Source organism: Ascaphus truei, chromosome 1 (genome assembly GCF_040206685.1).
Source record: "Ascaphus truei isolate aAscTru1 chromosome 1, aAscTru1.hap1, whole genome shotgun sequence".
Lineage (NCBI taxonomy): Eukaryota > Metazoa > Chordata > Amphibia > Anura > Ascaphidae > Ascaphus > Ascaphus truei.
The window spans coordinates 172296613-172323512 of NC_134483.1; the positions used below are offsets into that span (position 1 = coordinate 172296613).

Consider the following 26900-nt stretch of genomic DNA (forward strand, 5'->3'; position numbering starts at 1 on the left):
TTTCCCCAAATGTGTCTCCCTAGTTGTACCTTTGCTCAAGTCTCTTATACAAGAACAAACAATTATTATTGCAACTACCAAGATAAGTTATTTGTGGAGCTATCCCTGGACACTCCACTGTGAAATGTTATTGACGCAACAACATAGCACAACATGTCATATTCCATTTATGCTGGCAAGTAACTGACATTTTAGTCAGTAAGATGAAATATGATCAGGCACATGTACTGTATGTAACTCAATAAAATTATTTTCACATGATAGTGTGACCAGAGTGACACTGAAAAAGTGACTTCACATATTTAACTATGTTCCTTAGAGAACTGCCAACTAGGACACGCATTTATTGCTTACACTAACAGACATTCTGAAAATATGAAGAACGCAAGTCACAATGAATTAGGTTCCTTAACTGTATAATAAAATCACTGTATTTAATTATATTTTGCCATTTATGTTTAATATATGTGTAACGGGTATTCCACCCCACCCAATCGCATATATAGTGTGGGTGCGTAGAACATGCGGTGTTACCGGTGTGGTGCGTATACCTGCAGGCTCACAGGAGGTCTGAGCCTCCGCTAGTGAGAGCCTGGGGTGAATCCTCTGGAACGTTTCTTGTTTCAGCGCCTCCACCTATGTAGGATTCTATGGAAATGTAGAATGACCCTAACATAGGAACCCACTCAGAAACCACATACACCAGTATTATGGATAACAGGTTTACTGAATGAATAAACACTAACAAAGGATAACTATTACATCATAACATTATAACATCCCCACACGGTGCCCACAGCCCAACCCTTGTCCCGTGGTCAGCGCTGCCACTATGTGTTAATAGAATGTTATGATCTGTTGGTGCCTGCAAGGACTTCACAAAGGCTCTGTCGTTCTGGGATCCTGTCTGATCCGGTCCGGTGAATCCTTGCTTGGGGTCCGCCAGGGGCGGTCCCACCCTGAAGATAGTCTCTGATCTCTGGGTAGCGACTTGCACCCAGACCTCTTTACTGGAACTGCAGCATCCGCTGATCCCTATCTAAGACTGGCACTACATGACACGGTCCCTAACCTAGGGCCTGTCCCTGTAGCACCACAAACTGGGGAGTGAGGACCTCTCTGGGACCTAAAGGGTTAATAACCTGCTCCGTTCCCCTTACTCTTCCCAGTCCTGACTCTCCCTAACAATAACTAACGGGGCAGCTATGCGCTACAACCTACTGAATGCGTACAGCAACTTGCTGCACGCTAACCCTATGACTTCTTGTCAGGCCTCACAACACTGCCAGCCGTGACCCTGACAATACAGCACACTAACGCACTAAGGGCAGCGTCCCTATCTTGGGCCGTCCCTCAGTGCTTACCCACTAACCTGGTGGGGAGTTGGGGCCTACCTGGGATGTAGGGGACCTTACGCGATGCAGGAGCTTCACTCACTCCCTGCACCCTTCCTTCCCCTTCTGCTCCGCTGCTCCAACTGACTGCGTAGCTGCAGCCCAAACAATGTATCTCTTTCCTCCAGGGCAATCCTTCAGCCCTATTGGCTACTATGAGGCACCTGGTGTCTCCCTCGCTATGCCCCATGAGAGTTGTAGTCCCATGGAGCCTAGAAACACATTGGGGCCGCGTGCGCGCCTTCCCTGCGCCTGCACAAGCTATCTGGAGCTGCCTCACTGTTCTCTGGCCTTTCCCTACACTCGCGCGACGTCTCCCTAGCTCTGAGAACCCTTATGCGCATGCGCGAGCTGTCTGAGCTCTTCCCGCGCTAGCTGGCTCCTGCGCATGCGCAACCGTAACCGCAATGGCGGCGCACTGCTTCACGAACTGCTGGGACCGCAGCAACGCGATCGCGGCCTTAGCAACGGCCCGATCGCATCCCCGGCAACCAGCCTGCTCGCGGAGATAGCACGCTACTCCCTGCTCCGGCCCCCACCTTTGGAAGCAGCCGTCGGGTCCGTCGCTGGCTCCGGCGGCACCCGCGACCACGCTGCTCCAAGGGAGGGGGGTCTCTAGGAGCTGCTGGAGACCAGGGTTACACTCTCCCCCTGGTGGAAAATCTAACGTCCCCGTTTGGGGAACGACATCAATCGACATAATAGTTATATAATCAAAATGCAGAGCATAGAAAATACAACTTATCACATTGCAATTATATGACTTGGTACACCACATAACAACCACAGTAATATCCGAGGCCAGCTGAACATCAGCTGCTTGCTGAGACCATTTGTGGGGTACCCCTAACTGATCAAGTGGGGGTACCTCACTTTTGCGTCCGTGAGCCTCCCCCAGAAAAATCTCCTGTTGAGCACGCTCTGGGGAAACAGTCACCGGTTCGGTACTACTTCCTCCCCCTGGTGGAAGGAATAGCACAGTGTCTCGTAATCGGGCCTTTACCTGGCCATCCGCGGCATGGATGCGGCAGGCCAGGAGGCCAGGACCTTTCCCGCGGTCCACTACGTGGTGAATGGAGCGCTCCTTTTTGGGCTTAAAGGAGGCAGCTTTCCCTGAATCTCTCTCCACACAATCTGTGTCCCTACATTTTTGCGAGGCTTCCACTGGGAAGCGAGCAATGGACAATGTCTCTTTCCTCAAAGTCTCTGTTTCACCTGGCAGGGGGTAAAGGGTAGATACCTTACCACTGCGGTGATTCACGGTGGCCAACAGGTCCTCGGGGAAGCTGTCAGTTCCCACCTCGGCTGTCTTGGGACCTGCTCCCGGCACTTCTGGGGCAGTCCACTTACTCGCTGGAAACTCGGGATGCGTTGGATCCTAGTCCTGGGACCACTTGTGTCGGAGCGCACGGGCGCACACTCAGATCAGGAGTCGGTGCGAAGTAAGGAGGTTCCTCACCACTCCGCTGGCTTTCGATAGGCTTCTCTTCATCTGGCACACGGTCAGGTAGGTAGGGGTCCACTCGCACCACTGGACAGCTACCTTCTAAGGAGGACACCTCCGCCAGGACGCGATGCAGAGGGGAGCCATTCGCCCTGGTAACCAGACTTAAGGAACTATCGTGCTCCGCGGTCACCTGGAGGCTCACCCCCAACACCCCTGGGGCAGTCGACTCACCCTTGTCTTCGTTTGGTACTGGTCCCCATTCTAGGACCGATGGTACAATCGTAGTAGGCCGGACTGACCATTGTAGGGCACACAGGCCCACAGCAGGGTCCGCAACATCGGGATACACCTCCTTCAGGGCACACGGGCCCACAGCAGGCTCTGTATCCGCCGAAATAATTGGTTCGATGATTTCACTAGAAGAAGACGGGGGTATAGACACCTTACCGAGTGATTCCTCTGTCTCCTCTGCATCACCATTGGGGTGGTTCGCCGGTAGGCGCATCGCCACCGATGAGACTTCAACCTCTTCCCCGGAGGATATCACGATAGTATCCTCCGCACAGGAGTCACCGGGGTCTTCTGCGATACAGCCAGTGGTTGTTGGTACGAAGCTGGCGTGCTCCGGTACCTCCACTGCGGTCACGCTCTTCTCCGCCAATGGTTCGCTTTGCTCCTTAGCTGGCTCTGTAGGCTGGGGTACAATAGGCATCAAGAAAATTGCACCGCAGCAATCACATTTAGGCTCCCACGCCAGTGCGCCTCTAGAACAGTCACAGGTGGGACTAAAGCACTGTGTACACAGTTCCCCAACCACCTCGGTGATCTTGAAGTCTATTGGTAACTGGGACATGTCGGCTGCTTCGTCATAGGCTTCTTGCAAGCAGGGGCACATTAGCATAAGCAGATCTATTCCTGGCGCTCGCTAGGGCACATACACATTAGGGTGTATCCCCTGACAGTCTATCTCATCCTCATCCTCAGAGATCAAAGAGTCTATTACTGCATCGACGTAGGGTTGAAGATCACAGTGCTTGCTCCCCCTGGTGGAATCTGAAGGAAGGGCACTTTCTACAAGGGAGTGGTTCTGGCTCTGCGCTGAGTCACTCACATCACAGGGGAGGGGCTCTAATTTTCGCGCCAATCCCGGACAGATTGTTGCAACATCTTTCTTGGCAGTCAGCAGCACGTGCGCTCTCCAGATTTGGCGGGAGACGCCATTTTGCTTGGTCTGCGTAGACTAGGGGGTACCCCTCAGACGGGGCCCCGGGCATAAACAATGCGGACGGTGCCTCTGCCAGGCATATATCTGCAGTGTGGGTTACTACAAAAAGTATGGTTTTCCATGTGGACGTAAGATCTTGTTCTTCATCTAAGAAACATGAGTACGGCCACCCAGGAATTCTACACATATACTCCCGGACCTTGATTGCGGGTATAGTTACGGGAATGCCTCCTACTGCCACTACCTGGCCAGGGTCTAGATATTGCCTCAAAGCCCAGGCAAGTACCTCGTGACCGGACTTTACAAACATAGTGACAAAAATAGGAACGGGACAAATTGGAAAAAAAATGGAACAGGGCACCCCAGGTGGTATCTCAGCAGCGCCTCCAAATGTAACGGGTATTCCACCCCACCCAATCGCATATATAGTGTGGGTGCGTAGAACATGCGGTGTTACCGGTGTGGTGCGTATACCTGCAGGCTCACAGGAGGTCTGAGCCTCCGCTAGTGAGAGCCTGGGGTGAATCCTCTGGAACGTTTCTTGTTTCAGCGCCTCCACCTATGTAGGATTCTATGGAAATGTAGAATGACCCTAACATAGGAACCCACTCAGAAACCACATACACCAGTATTATGGATAACAGGTTTACTGAATGAATAAACACTAACAAAGGATAACTATTACATCATAACATTATAACATCCCCACACGGTGCCCACAGCCCAACCCTTGTCCCGTGGTCAGCGCTGCCACTATGTGTTAATAGAATGTTATGATCTGTTGGTGCACTTGTAGAGTACCTGCCGAGTGCTCCTGCACTCGGGCCTGCAAGGACTTCACAAAGGCTCTGTCGTTCTGGGATCCCGTCTGATCTGGTCCGGTGAATCCTTGCTTGGGGTCCGCCAGGGGCGGTCCCACCCTGAAGATAGTCTCTGATCTCTGGGTAGCGACTTGCACCCAGACCTCTTTACTGGAACTGCAGCATCCGCTGATCCCTATCTAACACTGGCACTACATGACACGGTCCCTAACCTAGGGCCTGTCCCTGTAGCACCACAAACTGGGGAGTGAGGACCTCTCTGGGACCTAAGGGGTTAATAACCTGCTCCGTTCCCCTTACTCTTCCCAGTCCTGACTCTCCCTAACAATAACTAATGGGGCAGCTACGCGCTACAACCTACTGAATGCGTACAGCAACTTGCTGCACGCTAACCCTATGCCTTCTTGTCAGGCCTCACAACACTGCCAGCCGTGACCCTGACAATACAGCACACTAACGCACTAAGGGCAGCGTCTCTATCTTGGGCCGTCCCTCAGCGCTTACCCACTAACCTGGTGGGGAGTTGGGGCCTACCTGGGATGTAGGGGACCTTACGCGATGCAGGAGCTTCACTCACTCCCTGCACCCTTCCTTCCCCTTCTGCTCCGCTGCTCCAACTGACTGCGTAGCTGCAGCCCAAACAATGTATCTCTTTCCTCCAGGGCAATCCTTCAGCCCTATTGGCTACTATGAGGCACCTGGTGTCTCCCTCGCTATGCCCCATGGGAGTTGTAGTCCCATGGAGCCTAGAAACACATTGGGGCCGCGTGCGCACCTTCCCTGCGCCTGCGCAAGCTATCTGGGGCTGCCTCACTGTTCTCTGGCCTTTCCCTACACTTGCGCGACTTCCCTAGCTCTGAGAACCCTTCTGTGCATGCGCGAGCTGTCTGAGCTCTTCCCGCGCTAGCTGGCTCCTGCGCATGCGCAACCATAACCGCAATGGTGGCGCCCTGCTTCCCGAGCCGCTGGGACCGCAGCAACGCGATCGCGGCCTTAGCAACGGCCCGATCGCGTCCCCGGCAACCAGCCTGCTCGCGGAGATAGCACGCTACTCCCTGCTCCGGCCCCCACCTTTGGAAGCAGCCGTCGGGTCCGTCGCTGGCTCTGGCGGCACTCGCGACCACGCTGCTCCAAGGGAAGGGGGTCTCTAGGAGCTGCTGGAGACCAGGGTTACATATGTTAAAGATGCTCTTCCGTACATCTATAACTTCTCCTGCACTTTAAGACATTCACATACAAAACCTTTGCATTAATGAATCTTGAAATGAAGTCACAATCACACATAGAAATTGAATTATGTCTGTATCTCTGCAGCCTTTTTTACTTTCTTAAAAATAAAGTGGAGGTAAACAATTGTAAATGAAAAAAAAAAAAGCAGCACTAATACATCACACTTCCACCACTGCACTTTACATCAATTATAATGTGCAATTTTTTAAACATTGAAGAAGAAGAATCAGGCACACGGTCTTAATCATTAATGAAAAGAGGGTTTATTGTGCCAAGAAATCCAACGTTTCAGCAGTAATACTGACTACACCTTGAGAAAGGCAGTATTACTGCCGAAACGTTGGATTTCTTGGCACAATAAACCCTCTTTTCATTAGTGATTAAGACCGTGTGCCTGATTCTTCTTCTTCACTGGATCTATTTGGGACATCAGGAGCTCCCCAGAACCAGCGCACCGGCGGTTAAGTACCCCACTGTCACCTGTTTGTTTGAGTGCGTGCACTACCATCATTCCAATTTTTTAAACACACATACAATGTATTACTTGTAGCTAAAAAAGTTTCTGCATGTACGTATGAAAAAAGCAACAGCGCTATGGATTGATTTCTTGCAGGTGTAATCCTATGCAGCTGACAATATACAATCTTTTGTAAATAATTGAATGATCTAATTGGCTTTTTGTTCCCTAATCTAACCATGCTAAAGCAAACATTTGACTTTTTTTGTTTCACTGTAAATGAATTACAAATTGCATTTCTTAGAGGCCTTTAAATAAGAGAGTGTATGTCAAACAAGTGTTTTCTTTACCGTTATGTCCTTATCAGAGAGCCAATACAGATTAAGGGAGGTGGAGAGAGAGAGGGGGCTTTGATGACCTCATCACGTGCATAGTTACAAAATGGTGTTTAGCGAAGAAGTTTATACAGGCATACTCCGCTTTAAGGACACTCACTTTAAGTACACTCGCGAGTAAGTACACATCGCTCAATAGGCAAATGGCAGCTCACGCATGCGCCTGTCAGCACGTCCTGAACAGCAATACCCTGTACCGAAGCTGTCCGCAAGCGGGGAGACTATAGAGCTTGTTACACATGTCTTATTTACATCAGTTATGCACGTATATGACGATTGCAGTACTGTAAATGCATCGATAAGTGGGGAAAAGGTAGTGCTTCACTTTAAGTACATTTTCACTTTACATACATGCCCCGGTCCCATTGCGTACGTTAATGCGGGGTATGCCTGTACATTATAAAGTACTTGAGACAGAGCAAGATTTATGGTCCAAAACGCTAAAATAAAATGTTTTCTGATAAAGGATGGTCGCTAGGAGGACTGAAAAAAAAAGATTTTATAAAACAACTATCATTCAGGAGTGGGAGCAGCTGGATCAGTGCGGTATCGATTATGCAGTCACAGTGATGTCATCAGGCGTGCGTTTCAGCAGAATGAAAGAAAAAAGACATTTTGAAAACACACATTGAACCATAATTTGAACTCAAGCGTTATGTTTCAGAAATAAAAACTCCTATTTCTTATTTAATGAACATGAACCTACCGCAGTGTACTTGTTGACTTATTACAGTTACATCAATTTAGTTAACATCAGTTGATTGTCTTCATTTGTGCTTCTTATATAATGTTAATCTACATCATGGGTGTGCAAACTTTCTGTGCTGTGCCCCCAACCTGCCTGCCAGCCCCTATGCTCGCGCTCCCGTTTACCAAATATCCAGCACCAAATGACGTGTGGGGTTATGTGACATCATGTCACATGACCCAGCGGCATAATTTGATGCCGCGTTGCCATGACGATGCGTCGCCAAAGATAAGGTAGGAGAAGTCCACGCCCCTCCAGAATAATCTTCCTCCTCCCACTTATAGTACCCCTGATCTACATAACAGACCTACATTGTGCACACTTTATTAAATCTGAAAGTGTGAGCTAGATTGCAACCTATTACCTTTGGCCCAGATGCACGAAGCTCTGATACATCAGGGCAAATAACTTGGTTAGAAGTGAAAGGTAGATTGATGAGACTGCAGCTCCTAAAAAGATTGAAACCTCACCAGCGATTGAAAAAATAAAAAATGTTTATTGAACTACATAAAAATGGCACGAACGAACAAAAAACAACTCTCCTCCCACGCGTTTCATGCCCCCTATGGCGCTTTCTGACGAGTGAAATGCGTGGGAGGAGAGTTGTTTTTGTTCATTTGTGTCATTTTTATGTAGTTCAATAAAACTTTTTTATTTTTTCAATCACTGGTGAGGTTTCAATCTTTTTAGAAGCTGCAGTCTCATCATACCTTTCACATCTCTGCTGCATATGATTGAAGAATCCCCGCCTTCGGGGGTCACGGAGGATCTCTGTAACAGATGACCGGCACAAGCACCCTATCAGCTGGAGGAAAAGGACGGTGAAACTTTGTGAGTAACGGAGTACTCCACAGACACGTAGTTAAGATACAGACATTCACTAAGAACCACATTCAGTCCTCCTGTGAGTGTTCTATTTGTTTTACTTCTATTTTTCCCCATATATGTGTCTCCTCCTATCCTCCTGGTTATTTATACTGCTACAGGGCTTGACTACATCCTCCTAGTAACCTGATTCTTGCTCCACTCTATTTATATTTATTTGCTATATTTTAAACTGTGTTTTCTTTGAGCTTATATTCAGTTTCACATATATACAAATAACTTGGTTAGCCAAATAGATTTTCACAGGTATCCACTAAGCCAGAGGTTCGCAACGTTTTTTACCTGCGCCCCCCCTGCCTCGCAGCCCCAGCGTTCACGCCCCCCCTCTCCTACAACCTGGTGTCAAATGACGGGTCATGTGACGTCACCCCGCAGCATCATTTGCCGCACGTTGCCATGGCGACGTCACTGAAGACCCGGCTAGCAGCAGGTAAGGGATGTTACAGAGGCCTCAAACCTCCCCCGGCATTTAATTTAAATGTCTTGGGGAAAGGTGTGGGGCCTCTGTAACCGCCACGCCCCCCTAGAAAATCTTGCGCACCCCCAGTTTGGGCACCCTTGCACTAAGCTAATTAAATGCAAAAAGAACAGCCGTTAGTTATCTCATTAGAATAGGCTTAACACCTTTTTAGAAAAAGGGGGAAAGAATTCCCAAGAACCGGTACTCTAGAACAGAGATCTGCAAACTGAGGGGCGCACAGAGATTTTTCAGGGGGGCGTAGCGGTTACAGAGGCCCGCACTCTTCCCTAGGCCTTTAAATGAAATGCCGGGGGATCGCGTGAGGTCTCTGCAACTTCACTTATCTTGTCTCCGGCGACGCGTCGCCATGGCACCGCAGCGTCGTTTGACGCCGGAGACATGGTAAAGAGGAGGGCACGAGCAGGCGGGGAGTGCAGACAAGGAGGCGCAGGGGGGAAAGTTTGTGCACCCCTGCTCTAGAGTGTGTTGATGGTAACCAAATGATGGTTATAATATTCATAAGGTAAAATAAATCCAGATAACCAAGTAATGGAGCGAATATAAAACAAAGTCAATAGTACTCCCAGTTTGGAGAAAAGCACTTGTATAACAGTATCAAGAGGGGATGTCAATGGATAGCCACAAAGTGGCAAACCTAGACTACCTCACAACATATCCAGGCAAGGACACACCCCCTCCCTTAGTAGCCACGCCCCCCGCCCCCTGCTCCTGCTTTAACAGATTTGGTGGACAGCCGAGGGAAACTTAGAATGTCCATAATTAGGGAGGTGAGGCACATTGGAAGGTCAAAATAGTTGCGTTGACCTACAAATCCGCAGCAGAATGTACAGTGAACGTTTTGTTGTGCTACGTGGTGCCGGTTCTGAGATTTTTATGCTTCGGACATACAAACAAACAGACGGAATCCAACTTAGAATTATAGTATAGATATATAGTAAAACAAGAGCAATTGCTGCATAAGTGTACATGTATCCCTAGTACATATTAATCTGATGATCAGATTTTTATGCTTATGTGTCTTTAAGGTCAGTCCCATAAAATACAGTTGTAACCTTCTCAAATGACTTACTCGGGGTGAAAAGCCTGTTGCTTTGTGCCATCATTCTGTTTACATAGGCACAGAACTCTGTAGTCTTTAATAAAGAACTGGAAGCAATATATTTTGTGCAAATCAGCATACTGATATCTGGCCACAGAATCTCATATACACTATATTGCCAAGGAGTTACCCATCATTCAAAATGATGACATCATTTAATGGTACTAGAGTCTGCCATTAACCTTTGGAAAGAAAACGCTATGGCAGGAGGTTCTTACTAGCTGAATTTCTATGAGAATTTTTATCTCTGTCCTAATTTCTATGATTGCAGGTACAGTACACGTACTTTGGATAGCTGTTCAAATAGAGGCTGTCATAATGGTCATGTTTACTGGTTTGTTTTTAATGCTTTATCAAGCCTAACAAAAGACTATATGAGATTTGCATGACTGACAGTTTTTTAGTTAACGTTAGTGGTGACTGATAAAGTGTCGAGTGTCATTTTAATGCATATGTGTTAAAGAATGTCATTCAGTGAAACGTTTGCTGACATAAGTGCAAAGGTTAACCGAGTTAATAAAACTTTGGGTAAAGAGTAGGAGGTGCTATAAAGCAAGGTTTATTAGAAGTGGGTCATCAGAGATGTGACAAGTGTGGCATAGAACAAAGTGGATGAATGTTTAAACATTTTGACTGATATAAACCTGAATTAATCTTTCCATAACGATGTACCTGTAAAAGAATGAGAACATACGTACTGTACAGCTGAACACAAAAGGCAACAGCTAGGAAGTACAAGTGTGAATATTTAATTAACACTATACCTTACAAAAAAGGGAAGTGTGACCCAGCTGTGGATCTGCCTTGTCAATCACCAAAAAAAGTTTCCATCGGTAGAGGTGAAGAATGACAAAATGTCCACTCGTGATAACTGTAAAACTGTAAAGGAGCAGTTCTACCTTGACACTACCCCCTTTTTTTTATATAGGTGAGAAGCAGGGGGTCCCCATAGCTGGTTCCTGGGATACATACCAGTGTCACGGTACTTCATGGAGGTTTAGAAACCTCCCAGGCCGCGGGCCAAAGGGAAGCCACGATGGATAACATGTCTTCCTATTGGCACGTGTCACGTGGTAGCTTTGAACCCTCCATTTTGTTTCCCCTGGAGGGGGCTGTACCTAAAGATTTAGGGAAGCAGAGGATCTCTGGAGATAAAATGTCATGGTTTAGCTCTGGATACCCCTGTTGCCTATCTATGTAAAAAAAATAATGGGACACCAAGGGGTGTCAATGGGGATTATGCTTATCTGGGTGGCATAGCTTCAAAAACGGGTTATAAAACCTCACCCTGAGGGCCATCCACATGACATTGAATTTTTTTATTTTTTTCCCAATCTTTTTGTATTGATTTTTTCAGAGATATACAGATTATAACATTACAGTGGGATCATTACATTGAGAACGTAAAACAGTATACATAGTATTATCTTGTCCTATTCCAAAGGGAAGGACAAACATCCCCATTTGAAGATTTAGCGTGTATCAACTCTTTGTGTATCCAGGCGATCTGGCGGGCTATGAACCCCTATGATGTCCCTTTGTTTTACAGTAGGAATCTCAGTATCTATAATCCCTGAGAGGAGTTGAGAGTGGACAGAGAGAGAGAAGCAGAAAGTGACAGAGAAGAACAAAGAGAGAGGCAGAGAGAGAGGGGAGAGCTGGAGGGGGGGAAGACAGAGGATTGGGAGGGGAGGAGGAAGGAGAAGACAGGGTATACCCTCCTTCTGTTCAGGACATTGTATTTTGATCAATGCACCTAGCAAGAAGTAAATTGATTAATGTTCTGTATAACTATTAGTAATGCCATGTGTGAGCTGTATATGTACGATTGTCCTAATTTAAACACTGGTAAAATATCGCAATGACTAGGAGCAGATAATCTATTTCATCCTCATGATTACAAAAGGAAAAAGGTCCACACTAGGACTGAAACATTGATCCTTTTACTTTTGCACTACCAAAACATTTTTTTGCCAAGACCACTGGAATGCCGTCTACTTTCTTCCCAGGATTTACAAAAAGAATTTGTCACACGTGGTACCTATGTATCAGGCAGATTGGAAATTAAAGAATTCCTCTCTCCAAGATATCCAGTCATTAAAGTGTATTCTGGCCAAGGAAGAGTGACAAATGGCATGCAGGACACACTCTCAAAGGCCTGTCAGTGAGAGTCTCTCACAGAACTAAGAATTGTTGGGCATAAGAGTGTGTGATTGAACCACACAAGATAATAACAATACCACTTCTGAGCACATTTGTATGTCTCAGACAGGTCTGCAACCTTGTCTTTCCTCATTATCTCTTAGCATACAATACTTCCACTACAGCCAGGGATTCTGGGTATTGACATTCAAATGAGCACACATTGAAATTCAATAAGCACAACCACACAAGACAAATTTCAAATGAGGGTACAGTGAGTGTGTGTGTGTGTGTTTTTTTTCTTCACACGACCCCCTGCTGAACGTACTATAAGGCTGTTACTGATTATCTAGAGACTTTACTCCTTTTTATTTGATAAACTGTCTTACCCTGCATACTGTATGTCATTTTGTAATCCTTTATTCTGTAACAAGCACTGTACACCTTTTGTTATATTAAATATACAATGTAATAAGTAATGTATTTGAGCTCTAATTGAACCTATGACTTTTGCAACTTTTTCCTTCATTTTCAGACACGGTTTGCTAAATTGTTTATTTTTTATTTGTATATATTCCTGGTAGAAAAGGGGGCCGATAACACTTTAGAATTAAAACCTTAAATGAATCCTGGGGGAGGCAGAATAAACGGGGTGTAGTGTGATGGTTGTTGAGCGTGTGAGTGCTTATTTATAGTGCACGCACACGTAAGCATGAACGTGACAATCACACTCCTAAAATCACTACTCAATTACCCCATTGTATAGTTAAGATACATTCTTTAGTTACTGGAATAGTTTTACTAACTGCCGTGGCATTAGTGAACTGTATGGTTTTTGTGTGTGGAACAATGTGACCCTGACCTGATTGCAATGTCACAAATCACAACCTAAAATTACCAAAATCAGTGAGACATGGGGATTGTTGACCTAAATATGTGTAACCACCCTTGAGGGTTTACTAGTGTATTACAAGAGGTTAGTGGATGCTAAGCTCCTCCATGTGGTGACACAGGGGTACTGTGTCAGACGGGTATAAAAGAGAGAGAGAGTTCTGGAAGGGAGGTTCCAGCATGCAGAATGAGAGAAGCCTCTGGGAGTAGCGGTAGGAGATTAGTTCCCCAAAGTATAGTATAGATCTCCAGAATGTTGTTAAAAAGGGGGGCCTGGTCCACAAGATGAAGTCAGAACAGTAACAAGTGAATGTACCTCCCATGAGTGTTGAGTGGGCACCTAGGGAAGAAGTCTGTCAAGAATTATTGCAGTATGGATGAAACAATGTACAACCATGTAAATCTAAATGTAACTGTGGCTGTAGGGTTACTAAGCATGAGAAAATGAATAAAGATTGAAGTTGTACTATAAAAACTCCTGGCGCCCATCTTTTCCTTGACCCACAGACAGCACCCTGAGACAAGGTAAATCCAGGCCGCCGCAACCTCTTCTGCGCATGTGCAAGTCTCGCGCATGCGCAGCCAATCACAAAGATGGCGGAACCCTGGAAAGGGAGCCGCCACGGACCTCCGGCTACCTGCTCGTCGTACTTCTGCCTGCAACTCTCCTGCAACTTCCCCCACCTGCCGCCGGCACTCGCCCCAGCCTATGTTGCCAGCTGCAGCCGCACTGCAAGGTAAGGGGCCAAAGGGGGGACCAGGATACACTTGCAAACAAAGGACAAAAGAAAAAAGGTTTCTAGGGTTTAATGGGCAGATCCCAAATCCAACACATTACCACAAATGCCAGAAGACCAGTGGCAGTTGGGGCTGGCAGTGAAAAGCTTAAGAAAGCAAGTGTCTGTCTGTCTTTATTTATATAGCACCCTTAATGTACATAGCGCTTCACAGTTGTAATACACACAACAATCATATAAATAACACATAAAGGGGAGAAGTGCTTCAGACATAAAAGTAACATTTAGAAAAAGGAGACCCTGCTCCCTAATGTTATTTTAGTTGTGCACATGACTCATAAAACTCATGATATAAGATTTGACACTATTCTCATCAGTCTTTAACCCATTTCCGTGCATTCAAGATCTCCAAAGAAATGTACAGTATGCCCCTCCAGCATGGGCGGTTAAGGTGGGGGCATAGGGAGCACGTGCCCCAGTCCTGCGTATTCATGGGGGCTCCAAACAGTGGCATACGTAAGGAGTTCAGTGTGAGAGGAGGATTGAGTATGCAGGGTGGGGGCAGTGTGAGAGAAGTGGGGAGTGTGAAAGGAGGGTGTTTGAGAGAAGAGGGGTTGGGTGTGAGAGGAGGGGGGTTAGTGTGAGTGGAGGGGGGTTAGTGTGAGTGGAGAAGGATAGTGTGAGAGGAGGGGGGTTAGTGTGAGAGGAGGGGGTTAGTGTGAGAGGAGGGGGTTAGTGTGAGAGGAGGGGGTTAGTGTGAGAGGAGGGAGTTAGTGTGAGAGGAGGGGGGTTAGTGTGAGAGGAGGGGGTTAGTGTGAGGGGAGGGGGGTTAGTGTGAGAGGGGGGGTTAGTGTGAGAGGAGGGGGGTTAGTGTGAGAGGGGGGGTTAGTGTGAGAGGAGGGCGTTAGTGTGAGAGGAGGGGGGTTTGAGTGTGAGACGGGTAAGAGAGTCAGTGAGGGGTGAGAGACGATGAGAGGGAGGGAGTGTGAGAAGGGGGAGAGAAATAGAGAGGGTGATAAAATGAGGAGTGGTGAGAGGGGGGTTACGGTGGAAACAAGATTTATTTAGCATTTTTTATTTGGGGGCCCTTATCCAGCCTTGACTGATGAGGTTAATGAGACAGGTGCTCCCGCTACACTATATTGCTGAGATATCAAAATAGACACATGGTACGGTTTGTAGTGTCAGTGGTATGTATTGCTTTACGCCACCAATAACTGCCCTGCAAGGACTGTACTCCTAATAGTTTTAATTACATATATACTAAAGGTTCCATTGCCCCAAAGTGAGCTGCAGGTGTTGCTCTTAAAAACAGATTACCAACATGATTTATTCTATTCCAGCGGTTTGATTTTATTTTAATGTTATGTAAAAGGGTCAACATCTGCAGTGGGGTGTTCACATGTCTATTCCTACTTTCAACCACGACACCAGGCAGCACAGAACTGTTTTCCGTGCAGACTACAAAGGGCCTCATCAGAAAAATATATACTTTCTAATCTTCTCACATAAGGTTATTTGAAGTCTACTAATGTTACTAAAGGGGGGGGGGGATTAGCAACCATATTAATTTATGTCTGTTTTTTTAGTTAATTTCTTTGGAATAAAGTACACAGTTTAAAAAAATCAATGAGTATGAAAACATCTAAAGAGATGAAAATAGACATCGTACTGTATAGTATTGTGAAGAAATATTTAAAAAATAAATGTGCAGGGGAAACTGCCCTTTTAAATGGACACTTTCTGTCAGAAATCCTGGGGAGAGCATCTCATACATTGCATAGCCTCTCCAGCGGTCAAGGGGTTATATTAAAAAAAAAAAAAAAAAAAGACGGTGTAAACAGCGCTAACAATAAATAATTACTATAAAAATAATCACTGGCAGCCAGGTAAAAACTGACAGTACAGTCAGTGAGAGAACACAGGAAAAAAGGAAATACCGGCGCCACAAAACAATGTATAAAAAGTCCAAACCATAAAGTGTACAGTCCAAATAAATCCTATTATAGCTGGTGAAGAAAGGATCTCGTGTCCATGGAGTGCAATATATGAAAAAAGAGAAAAAGAAACAAATTATGGTGCAGTATGCCAACAATGATAGCTAAAAACAGACAAACAAACTACACAAGACAAACAAGACAAACAAACAAAAACACTCTAGCAAGGCTCAGTATAAGACAAAGCTAATTTATACTGGCTAATAAAGTGGATAAAATCACGCCTCCGGAGGGGTAAAATTAAAACCCTACTCACAGAAAGCTTGAAATAAGCAGGCAAACAGACAGGAATCGTGCTGTAGAATTTCCAAGATGGCCGCCGGAGCGTCCTCTCCGGCGTCCCCACGTGACAGGGGTGGAAGGCAAGTCTCACGAATCGCGGGATTTCCGGGCGGATGTGACGTCACGCCACACGATGGTCCCCAACGCTGACTTTCTCCTTCACTTGGCTCCCACAGCTATAACACGGCTCCACTCTCTGCACTGCAAACTGCTTCCACAGACCAGTCTAAGGCTCTAAAAGACTCAAATCTTCCCGACGCGTTTCGTGCGCATGCGCGCACTTCTTCAAGTGCGCGCACGAAACGCGTCGGGAAGATTTGAGTCTTTTAGAGCCTTAGACTGGTCTGTGGAAGCAGTTTGCAGTGCAGAGAGTGGAGCCGTGTTATAGCTGTGGGAGCCAAGTGAAGGAGAAAGTCAGCGTTGGGGACCATCGTGTGGCGTGACGTCATATCCGCCCGGAAATCCCGCGATTCGTGAGACTTGCCTTCCACCCCTGTCACGTGGGGACGCCGGAGAGGACGCTCCGGCCGCCATCTTGGAAATTCTACAGCACGATTCCTGTCTGTTTGCCTGCTTATTTCAAGCTTTCTGTGAGTAGGGTTTTAATTTTACCCCTCCGGAGGCGTGATTTTATCCACTTTATTAGCCAGTATAAATTAGCTTTGTCTTATACTGAGCCTTGCTAGAGTGTTTTTGTTTGTTTGTCTTGTTTGTCTTGTGTAGTTTGTTTGTCTGTTTTTAGCTATCATTGTTGGCATACTGCACCATAATTTGTTTCTTTTTCTCTTTTTTCATATATTGCACTCCATGGACACGAGATCCTTTCTTCACCAGCTATAATAGGATTTATTTGGACTGTACACTTTATGGTTTGGACTTTTTATACATTGTTTTGTGGCGCCGGTATTTCCTTTTTTCAAGGGGTTATATGTTACTTCATACTAAACTTAAAAAAAAAAAAAAAAGCAATATATAGATTTCTGTGTTTGACTAAAGTATGCATAAGTAAATAGAATAAGCATCCTATTCTATTGGGATTCGTAGTGCATTAAATGATTGTTACATTGGCTAAACACATGCATTGTTACAGTAATTCATTGCGGTTATGAGCCTGTTTTTGATGGAAAGAGACATTATGGTAAAAGGCTGATAATAATCTTATGGCAGCCCAATTTTCTCACTGTACGCAAGATTTAAAAAAAAAAACAGTCAACAGTCATTGATCTTGACAGTGTCTGCCTGGGGTTGGCGAGGCAGGTCTTAAGCACAATTCAATGGTAGTAAAATCTTGTTACAAGGGCAATAAGTTCTCCGTAAATCAGGTCATCCTTTTACAATAGCTCAGTACTGAGCACCCGCACTTACACATAGAGCTAAGTGTTCACACCAGCACTGTGTATTACTATCTTAGCTTAGATCCTCAAAAAAAATGTTGATAGTTCCACAGGTTGTACAGCTAAGTGCCTGGATTGTGGAAAAAAACATCTTATCACTGTACACTGTAAAGAGGGAATAATATAAAAAATGCTGTATAGAAATGCATACATACAGTAGCTCTTGGTCACAATAAATACTTGAAACTCCACAAATTTATTGTCATTTATTGCTGCTCTTTTTCCCAATTCTTTGTGATTTTTTCCCTTGTAATGTCAATTTCTAAAGATCTGTGCACCCTTTTGGAGCATCTAAATGAAATTGTACATACATATAAATGCATCTATTCTGATTCAGCGTGTCTGTGCGCGGTACAAGAAAAAGGGGGAAAAGGTGCAATATTATTTCTGCATATCTGGTGCAAGCAAATTGCTAGAAATGCAGTCAATTAGTAAGAAGATAGATTTAATAAACTCACCTGCTTCATCTTCAGAAACTGAAAATATGTAGCTCTCCGCTATAGATTTCACTTTTCCAGGTACAGTAGAATAAGACGCGTCCCTTGGGTTTGGATCTGGTTTAATAGTCAGAGGACGGAAAGTCATTACATTTTTATACTTTGATTTCACAAGTTCCCAAGTGCAGATCCAGCCAGGAAACAACCAAATAAATCCCTCAGAAACAATCACATCAAGTGAGACTGTGTCACCTTGCTAACATACTTGAGAGCTTGTGACTTGGTCTGGCTGCAGTCAAGCATCAGTGTAGAAAATGATTAACATGTGTGGTGTTAACTGTTAGCTTCTCGAAGTAACATGTACATTTTTGCTTCTAGATCTGAGAAAGAAAAGTCACGTGTCAAACTGCACATATTACAATCAGGCCCAGAGGTCTACACCCTTTCTTGCACTGGAGCCCAGTAGCACATTTCAGAATAAGATGTGAATAATAATAATAATAATAATAATAAAATTTAAAAAAAGAAATATATATCCAAAAGGGTGACATTTATTCTCAATGGTTTGACTCCCAACAGAGTTTTTATCAAGAGCATCACATGTGTAACAACAGTAATCACATTTATACACTAACAAACATAATATAACCCATGAAAAACATGCAAAAACTTACTCTGTGCACCCCTGGGGACGTCACAGGATGGGTGGAAACCATGTGGGGCCAATGAGGCCCCAAAATTCAAAGTGAAAAAGAGGCAAAGGGGGAGGGGAGGTTGGCACGGGCCTGGGTGTGTATGTTTAACCCCCCCCTTTTGTATTGTATGTCTTTATTTATATAGCGCCATTAATGTACATAGCGCTTCACAGCAGTTATATACGTGACAATCATATAAATAACAAATAATATAAATAACACATAAAGGGGAGAAGTGCTTCAGACATAAAAGTAACAGGAAAAAGAGTCCCTGCTCCGAAGAGCTTACAATCTAATTTATTGGTAGGAAGACCGTACAGAGATAGTAGGAGGGTGTTCTGGTAAGTGTGTCTGCAAGGGGCCAAGGTTTATGTATGAGGTGTTAATTATCAGCCATGGAACTACTTATATGCTTCCTTAAGCAGGTGTGTTTTGAGGTGGGTCTTAAATGTGGAAAGAGAGAGTGCTAGTCGGATATTGAGGGGAAGGGCATTCCAGAGGTGTGGGGTGTGACGGTAAGGGATAGCTAGGCTATCAAATAAAGGTTTAAGCCCGTTTGGTTACCCCTGATCCGTGTGTTGGGTTTATAGAGTGTCATCTTGAGCCCAAGGTTGGTACAAGAATTACCTGTAATTATGCGACTCAACACTAGGGGTCCCTGCTTCAGTACAGCCCAGAAAGGTAACTGGGTCATAGGGATATGAGGTGTCCCTGAAACAGTCAAGGGGTCCCTAGGTTATGGGGATACCCAGTAAATGCCCAGGTCACCCAGAACCAGTATAAAGGTTCTGGGGGGTACTCCAATCATCTATGGTTGTGAGGGGACTTTTAAAAGTCCAGTCCTAAATTTATGGTATTGAGTGTGAGGAACAATGGCTTGTAAAAAATAACGTGCAGCTTTTTACTCTATTTCCCATACCAGGCAGATTTAGGTTTTTAAAGTGTATATTTTATTTTAAAAAAGTGTGTTAAGTACATATATGCGTGTGCACAGTAAAATGAGGCACAGGGATGAAAAGTGTTCCTGTAGCTGCGGGGATTCCTAGGTAACATAGAGATACACCAGTTGATGCCAATGTGTCCCAGATCCTGTATTTGGGTTTGTGGGTAATGGAAGTCCCCTGTATAGAAAAACCTGACCGGTTTGGGGGCGTTTGGGGTTCCCTGTGTCGTAGAAGCTCCAGATTTTGGGAGTGTAAGTGGGATAATGAGGTGAAAATGTATTCCTTTTGCTTGTAAGAGTTCTGGGGGCCCAGCTACTGGTGGTTCCGATTCTCCCTAGCGTGCAGACACTATTTGTGGGTTTGCGGGGTGAATTACCCCGGGGCTTCCCAGTGTCCCCCAGACTCCTGGATTTTGAGCCAAATATCCCCCAGTTAATTCCCTTATAAAAAATAAGGTTCCACAAAGTATATTCTCTAATAAAGTGTACTTTATATCGTGTTCTGCGTTTTCTATAAGGCTTTATACAGTCAGCTTGGGGATATGTTTATGGTGCCAGCTAGTCTGCAATAAGAGTCCATAGTTCAAAGAAGAGAGGCTGTCCAGAGGGGGGAGAACGATTTGTGAGCAAGAAAAGGCTAGGTGTCAGTTCCAGAGAACAGATGGCACCACACTTGGGCCCCAGTTGTGACTACAGACTTAGACCGGCAATAGGCTAGTGGGGGGGGGGGGGGAGATGCGACTTGTGTGCACATTTCCCATTGGCCGATTCATATTTCCCGACGACACGTTTTTTTTTTCAAGCTGGCTCAACACACTTTCTGCCTCTGACATCATCAGCCAAGTGAGCTCTGCTTTGATTGGCTACTGAGAAATTTCTCATGCTTCTGATAGGACTGTAGGTTTCTGTGAATGAAACTCAAGAGGTATTATAAACCACTACGCCCATCAGATTTTTTTGTTCTCTCAAAGTTCTCCAAGATTCTAAGCACCAAAGTCCAGTGAGTCAAATTCCAGATCTGGAGAGAAGGGAGGGGTGGTGTCTGGAACTGCAGGCTGATTTCAGTTCCAGGACATTGAGGCTAAATCTCAGTTAGAGGAATATACTTAGATATGTTTCCCTGCACCTAGGAGAGTTTAGTTGTGTACCCAGTTCCCAAGTAAGTGTGTTTATTGCCCGTATTTTGTCTAACATTGTGTGTCTGTCTTTTCCTGTGAATAAATTTACAATTTATTTCATTAATTTGTTTTTCTCAATGCATGATCCGGATTAAGAGGTGTAAATGGCCTGGTCTCCCGTGACATGGGCTGTCAGTGAGAAGGGTTTAAGGCAGGAGAGGGCTGTAGATACAAAAGGGGTAGAGAGAAGACATCCTTGAGAAGAACACAAGAGTCGGGATGGTGTATAGCGAGCAATTAGGGCTGAGATGTAAGGAGGAGCAGAAGAGTGTAAAGCTTTAAAAGTGAGGAGGAGAATTGAGTGTGTGGTTACGATATGGGTTAAAGGAGTTGGATACTAAACACTATAGATAAGGTGTTTGTCAATGACCAAGCTTCGCCTCTTTTCTGCCTAGAAACAGGGGGTGAGAGAGGTGATATATAGGAGGGAAAAGGAATTCCAACTGTGAGATCCTGGGAAGAAAGACCAGGCAAGGATCTCAATTGTAAATAGTTATATTGGGGTGGGAGTTCCTTTTATTGTTTTCCAGAGCAGGAAAGTGTCCTTTAACGTCAGGCCCCTAGTAAAGGAAACTGGATAAGTACAGACTTCAACAGGGGAGATCAGTGTCCTTTTGGTTTATGTTTAAAAACTAGCTTTTGTACCCGTCTTCGCCCGGGGAGCTGCCGGCACGTCTCCCCACCTCCCCTTCCCCCCGCTACCGGCACATCTCTCGCCCCCCCCCTCCCCCCACTGCCGGCAGATCTCCCCGCACCCCCTCCCCCCCCCCCGCTGCCAGCACATCTGCCCGCCCCCTTTCCCCCCGCTGCCGGCACATCTCCCCACTGGTACATATCTCCCCCCCACCGCCGCTGGCCCATTCACACAATGCACAACACACACACAGCCCCGATCTAGCGAAGGATACGCCCCCTCCCTTAGTAGCCATGCCCCCCTCCCCCCCCCCGCTCTAAAAATTTTGCAGGACATCCGATGGAAACTTAGAATGTCCATAATTTGGGAGGTGAGTCATATTGGAAGCTCAAAATTGTTGCGTTGACCTACAAATCCGCAGCAGAATGTCCAGTAAAAGTTTTGTTGTGCTACGTCGTGCTGTTTTTGAGATTTCGATGCTTCGGACATACAAACTCACAAACAAAACAACAAACTTAGAAATATAGATAAAATTGATTCCATCTATTAAAAATTATGCACGTCTCTTCTGCAAATCTGAATCACTTTCCAAAACCCTTTTTATAATGTAGCTCGACAGCCCTTATCATGGCTGATTGAGGTAGTGAGGCAACATCATAGGTAACTATTGCCCTTCTTGCAATTTACCTCATCTAACATAGCTAAAACCTGCATTGTCTCTTAAATATGATCTTACATTAACCACATATTTTTGGAGGTAAATTTTGATAGATTCGCTATGAGCAAGGTCTATTCCCGAGATTAATCGGTCTTCAAGTGGGCAACTGTAAATTTGAATTACATTTTGGCAACTAAAACAGGTGTAATTGGTTTACTTCTCCAAAGATATTTGAATTCATCTTCTTTTAGGATGTCCAAAGATTTACCTTCTAATAACAGTATGTGTATTTCTTCCAAAAAAAGATTTAGTAGGGTCATTTCTAAGTTTCACATGTGGGTCATCTCCTAGAATTCTATTGGTTTCTTGTTTATAATCTATGGTGTTCATCAGGACTCTCTCTCCCCCCTCCCCCGCCCCCCCCCCCCCCGTGTCCCTCATAAGTTTGAACACACCATAAAGAAAATCTCTCATCAGAAAAAAAATATTTTTGAAAATAACTACTAATGTATATAGAAATGGCACTTATCTGTAAACCAGTGTGTTGAGATACAACTGTATGAATACCATACAATGGAGCTTACCCATGTACACAGCGTACAGGCACTTTGTTTTTTGGTAAGTTTACTCGGATATCACATTTTTAGTGATCAAACTTTGATCCCAATCATTTTTTCCACCATAGGGTTTCTTCTCCCAAGTCGCAGGCATATAAAAAAAATAAACAAACAATTACTGGCTCCAGTAGAAAGATTGAATCACCCTACGAAAAATATATATTTTTTTATTTTCAAATGAAAGAAAAAAAAGTCTTTGACATGCTGTCTGTAAATACAAGTGATCAATCAGGTAACATGGAAGAGATTACGTCAATACCATAAAAACCCTTCAAAAGCATTTTGTTACTATGGAAAAATAAGATCTTTAAGCAATTATTTTTTAAATACTTCTGTATTTTTTAAAAAAGTTTTAAAGGTGCCAATCACCTGCATTTAACCCTTTAAATATTTCACTGTACATTCATCCTAGGTGAAACTGCCCCCCTACAAAGTGCTTTTACAGAAATTACTAGTTACCTCTTTAATGAACGGAGAGGCCAGTAATACTTTGCAAAGCACTACAATGTATAGCGAGAGCCTCTGGCAGCAATGGCATAATTCAATGTTACATTTTTTTGCATTTTCTTGGATCGTTTGGAACTTAACCAGCGGCTGGACACGCCCCCAGGAATCCAGCAGGCTCTAGGAGTGGGTAAGATCTTCAAAATATTTATTTTCTATTACTATGGATCATCATCAGCACTACAATCTGGGGTGAGTTCTGGACTTTACCATATCGTTATTTCCAATGAGGTACAGCGAAGTGTGTTTTACATCATTTTTTCTGTTGCCTTCAGGAGATTTATGCTTCCAGTGACTTGATTTACTCACCCAGTAGTTTACCCACTCCATAATTGAGCCATATCTATTTTCTTATCATTGATTAATATAATATTCCAGGACTGTTGGAGCACCCATTACCCCTCTATACTACATCTGTAGTTAACAGAAATGCACAAATATAGCGCAACAGGTTAACCAGTCTACGTGTTTATGCAAGTTTGCGCATTACCGCCAATTATGCACAAATATTCAGTGCTGAGAAATGCCAGCATCCATTTGCTATCACTACAAATGTGTTCTTTCCCCCCTGAAACCTGTTAAACGCTCCACACCCCCCCACCCCCCCAAAAAAAGGGACAACAATCTAAAGACATTTTATTCACTTTGCTTGACACCTTTCAATGTGTAGGGAGCATAGTCACTACCTACTTGATCTGGTCCTCAATCTAGAAAAATAAAAAAAAGTCAACACATACAGCCAACTTGGACTGTCAATTGACGCAAAAGCTCAAAATCAGCTGTCCATTGCCACCTCTGAGATAGCGCTTGTGCTGGGTGGTGTAAGCTTTGTCTTGTTTTCACAAGTTTCTCCTGTTATTTCAGACAGATCAACCTCAGGTAATGGGTTCCTCCAGTACTGGAATGAATTGAATTGGCTAAGGTCATCTTTGCTCTGCAAGAGAAAATAAATAAAATTATATTATTGTCTAGGTCCAGGACCAAGGTAAACTACTGGTAGTGAACAAGTATTGCTACGGATGTAGCAGACGACACACACACACACACACACGTTATTTCTATAATAGAGCGGGAAGAGAAGGGTATTTATTTTTTTCTGGATCTTTACTGCTTCTAGTTAAAGGGGGAGAAAGCACACCATATACAAACTAACTCACATTTGGCAAGTGCATGTCATAAGTAATATATAAAAAGTACTTCACAGAAATCCGATAATCAGGGAAAGAGTGATGAAGGGGCCTAGAGTTAGTTCTGAAATGTTGGATCGTTTTTGACTATGTATTAAATACATTTTTCACTTCCCTCCAGCGCTATGTACACTAATGGCGCTATATAAATAAAGGACATACAGGCATACCCCGGTTTAAGGACACTCACTTTAAGTACACTCGCGAGTAAGGACAAAACGCCCAATAGGCAAACGGGAGCTCACGCATGCGCCTGTCAGCACGTCCTGAACAGCAATACAGGCTCCCTACCTGTACCGAAGCTGTGCGCAAGTGGGGAGACTATAGCGCCTGTTACACATGTGTTATTTACATCAATTATGCACGTATATGAGGATTGCAGTACAGTACATGCATCGATAAGTGGGAAAAGGCAGCGCTTCACTTTAAGTACATTTTCATTTTACATACATGCTTCGGTCCCATTGCGGACGTTAATGCGGGGTATGCCTGTACATACATACATACATACATACATACATACATACATACATACATACACCAACAAAATAATTGTACTGGTGTCAAAATTGTCTGACAAGTTGAACCAGGTGTAAATCCTAAAGAAACGTCTGTTTATTAGTTGCTATGTATCAAGCAAAAATGTTTCATTATATAGGTTAACAATATGTACACAGTATGGCTAATAAAAATAATATTACATTAATGTTATATTTAGTAATACTAGTACTTGTTAGCAATAAGAATACACATGTACACAAGGCAGTTTTTAAAGGTTTGCGCTACCTTTCAAAACTAACATTTCAAATATAATATCTTGGTACATACAGCAGGTCACACTATGAGGATAATATTTTTTTTAAACCTATTGTCGTTTCAATGCCCTAAGTCCGGCGGCATCAGACTGACACCCGGCAGGTATTTGTATCCCCTTATCAGATATGGTGAGAAGTGGGGTAACTTCCACGCAGTGACTGTAAATGGACGGTAACAAATTAGTGGTGTGTTACACCATTCCTTACCATTGAAGGGATTGAGAGGCCATTCCTAGGAGTACAACATGAAGAATAATAAATACTTCTGGCGCCATGTAGTACCCAACATAAAGCAATTACAATGGCTGAAATAAAATGTTTATATATTAAAATGCTACTTTGTTTTTATTTCAAATTCAAGACAAAAAGAGAAGATATCAAAATAAGAGATTGTTCAAAAAGCAGAGACATGATTGATGTTATGCAGGTCAGTAGAGGAGTGGGTCATCTGATAAGTAGGATTGAGAGATAGGTGGATGGGGTCAGAATTACCTGGCATTTGTATACTGGGGATTTATTCTGCTGGCTCTCTGCCGCCCTTTGCTTCTTGCAGGGAGTAGAAGATGCTGTAGGGTTGTCCTCCTCGGGCGATCTGTCACACAGGGGCGAGGGGGTCTCTCCCAGAGGGACTGTTGTGTCCGGGCTCAGCTTCCTCTTTCTCCTGGGTGTGAGCTGCACAACCTGAGGAGCACGTTGAGTTGGTGAGGGGGGCAGATCCGGGGCCAGCCTCTTGAATGCGAGGTGCGGGGTGACCAGCTGCAGCTCTGCTTTTCTCTTAGCCATGGGCAGCACCGACAGAAAGAAAGGCTCTGGGTTACGGGTGCACACAGTATATACACCAGGAAATAGTGCGCACACAGTATATACACCAGGAAATAGTGCGCACACGGTATATACACCAGGATATAGTGCGCACACGCTATATACACCAGGATATAGTGCGCACACGCTATATACACCAGGAAATAGTGCGCACACAGAGGGTAAGTCTGCACAAGTGGACTAGGTCTGTGTGTTGCACACACACACACACACACACACACACACTCCGGGAGACACGTGGAGGTGCCACACATACACAGTCTACAAACGTGGATGTCTATGTTTCGCAGACACACAGGGAGTCTTGCCTGCACGGGATATAGACGGTTTCCATGTTTTACACACGTGGTATTCCGCTCTATGACCTGCTATGTTTGTGTGAGGAAGAGCTTCCCATCCTGCTGCAAGCAGCGCCCCCCAGCGTATCCTCCGTGCGGTGCAGTCAGGCTGCACAGTGACCAGGCCTCTTGTCTCTATTTGACTGATCCCTTCACTCTGTCTCTCTCTATTTACAAAGAGAGGGGACTTCGCAGTGTACTTTTTCACAAATCGCTGCCCTATGGAGCTAACACCCTAATGTTGGTATGTTGCCCACACTTGCTCATAGGGGGATTTGCCTCTTAACCCCTTCACTACCGAATGGGCTGGTACCGCTTGGGGTATGTGGCTGGTGGCAAGACTGTCCCCTGCATGAGCCCATCCTATGATGTATGATGGATCTCATTTATGTTTTGGAAAGCTGACTTGTTCATTTTGAACGGAAAACTTACGGTGTGCCCCAGGAC

At 44.7% G+C, this 26900-nt stretch overlaps 2 protein-coding genes across 2 annotated transcripts in view; both read right to left on the reverse strand.

The window, feature by feature from the left end:
* The window catches only part of TRPM6 (transient receptor potential cation channel subfamily M member 6), a 227257-nt gene extending 208925 nt beyond the window's left edge, over positions 1–18332 (reverse strand). Inside the window, exon 1 of the mRNA XM_075598299.1 lies at positions 18084–18332. Within this exon, the coding sequence (XP_075454414.1) occupies positions 18084–18092 (9 nt within the window). The 5' untranslated portion in view covers positions 18093–18332. The remainder of the gene's footprint in view (positions 1–18083) is intronic.
* A 4606-nt stretch (positions 18333–22938) lies between these two features.
* On the reverse strand, positions 22939–26486 carry C1H9orf40 (chromosome 1 C9orf40 homolog). Its single transcript, XM_075598351.1, has 2 exons — positions 25786–26486; positions 22939–24225 (listed from the first exon to the last, which is right to left on the reverse strand). The coding sequence occupies exons 1-2, from the start codon at positions 26074–26076 to the stop codon at positions 24067–24069; spliced, it is 450 nt and encodes a 149-aa protein (XP_075454466.1). The 5' UTR covers positions 26077–26486; the 3' UTR covers positions 22939–24066.
* Between the last annotated feature and the right edge of the window lie 414 nt (positions 26487–26900).

Coding starts and splice junctions, on each gene's coding strand:
- C1H9orf40 (XM_075598351.1), bottom strand. CDS start 26,076: ATGGCTAAGAGAAAAGCAGAGCTGCAGCTGGTCACCCCGCACCTCGCA. Junction 24,226..25,785: donor CCCCAGTATACAAATGCCAG/GTAATTCTGACC, acceptor TTTCTCTTGCAG/AGCAAAGATGACCTTAGCCA.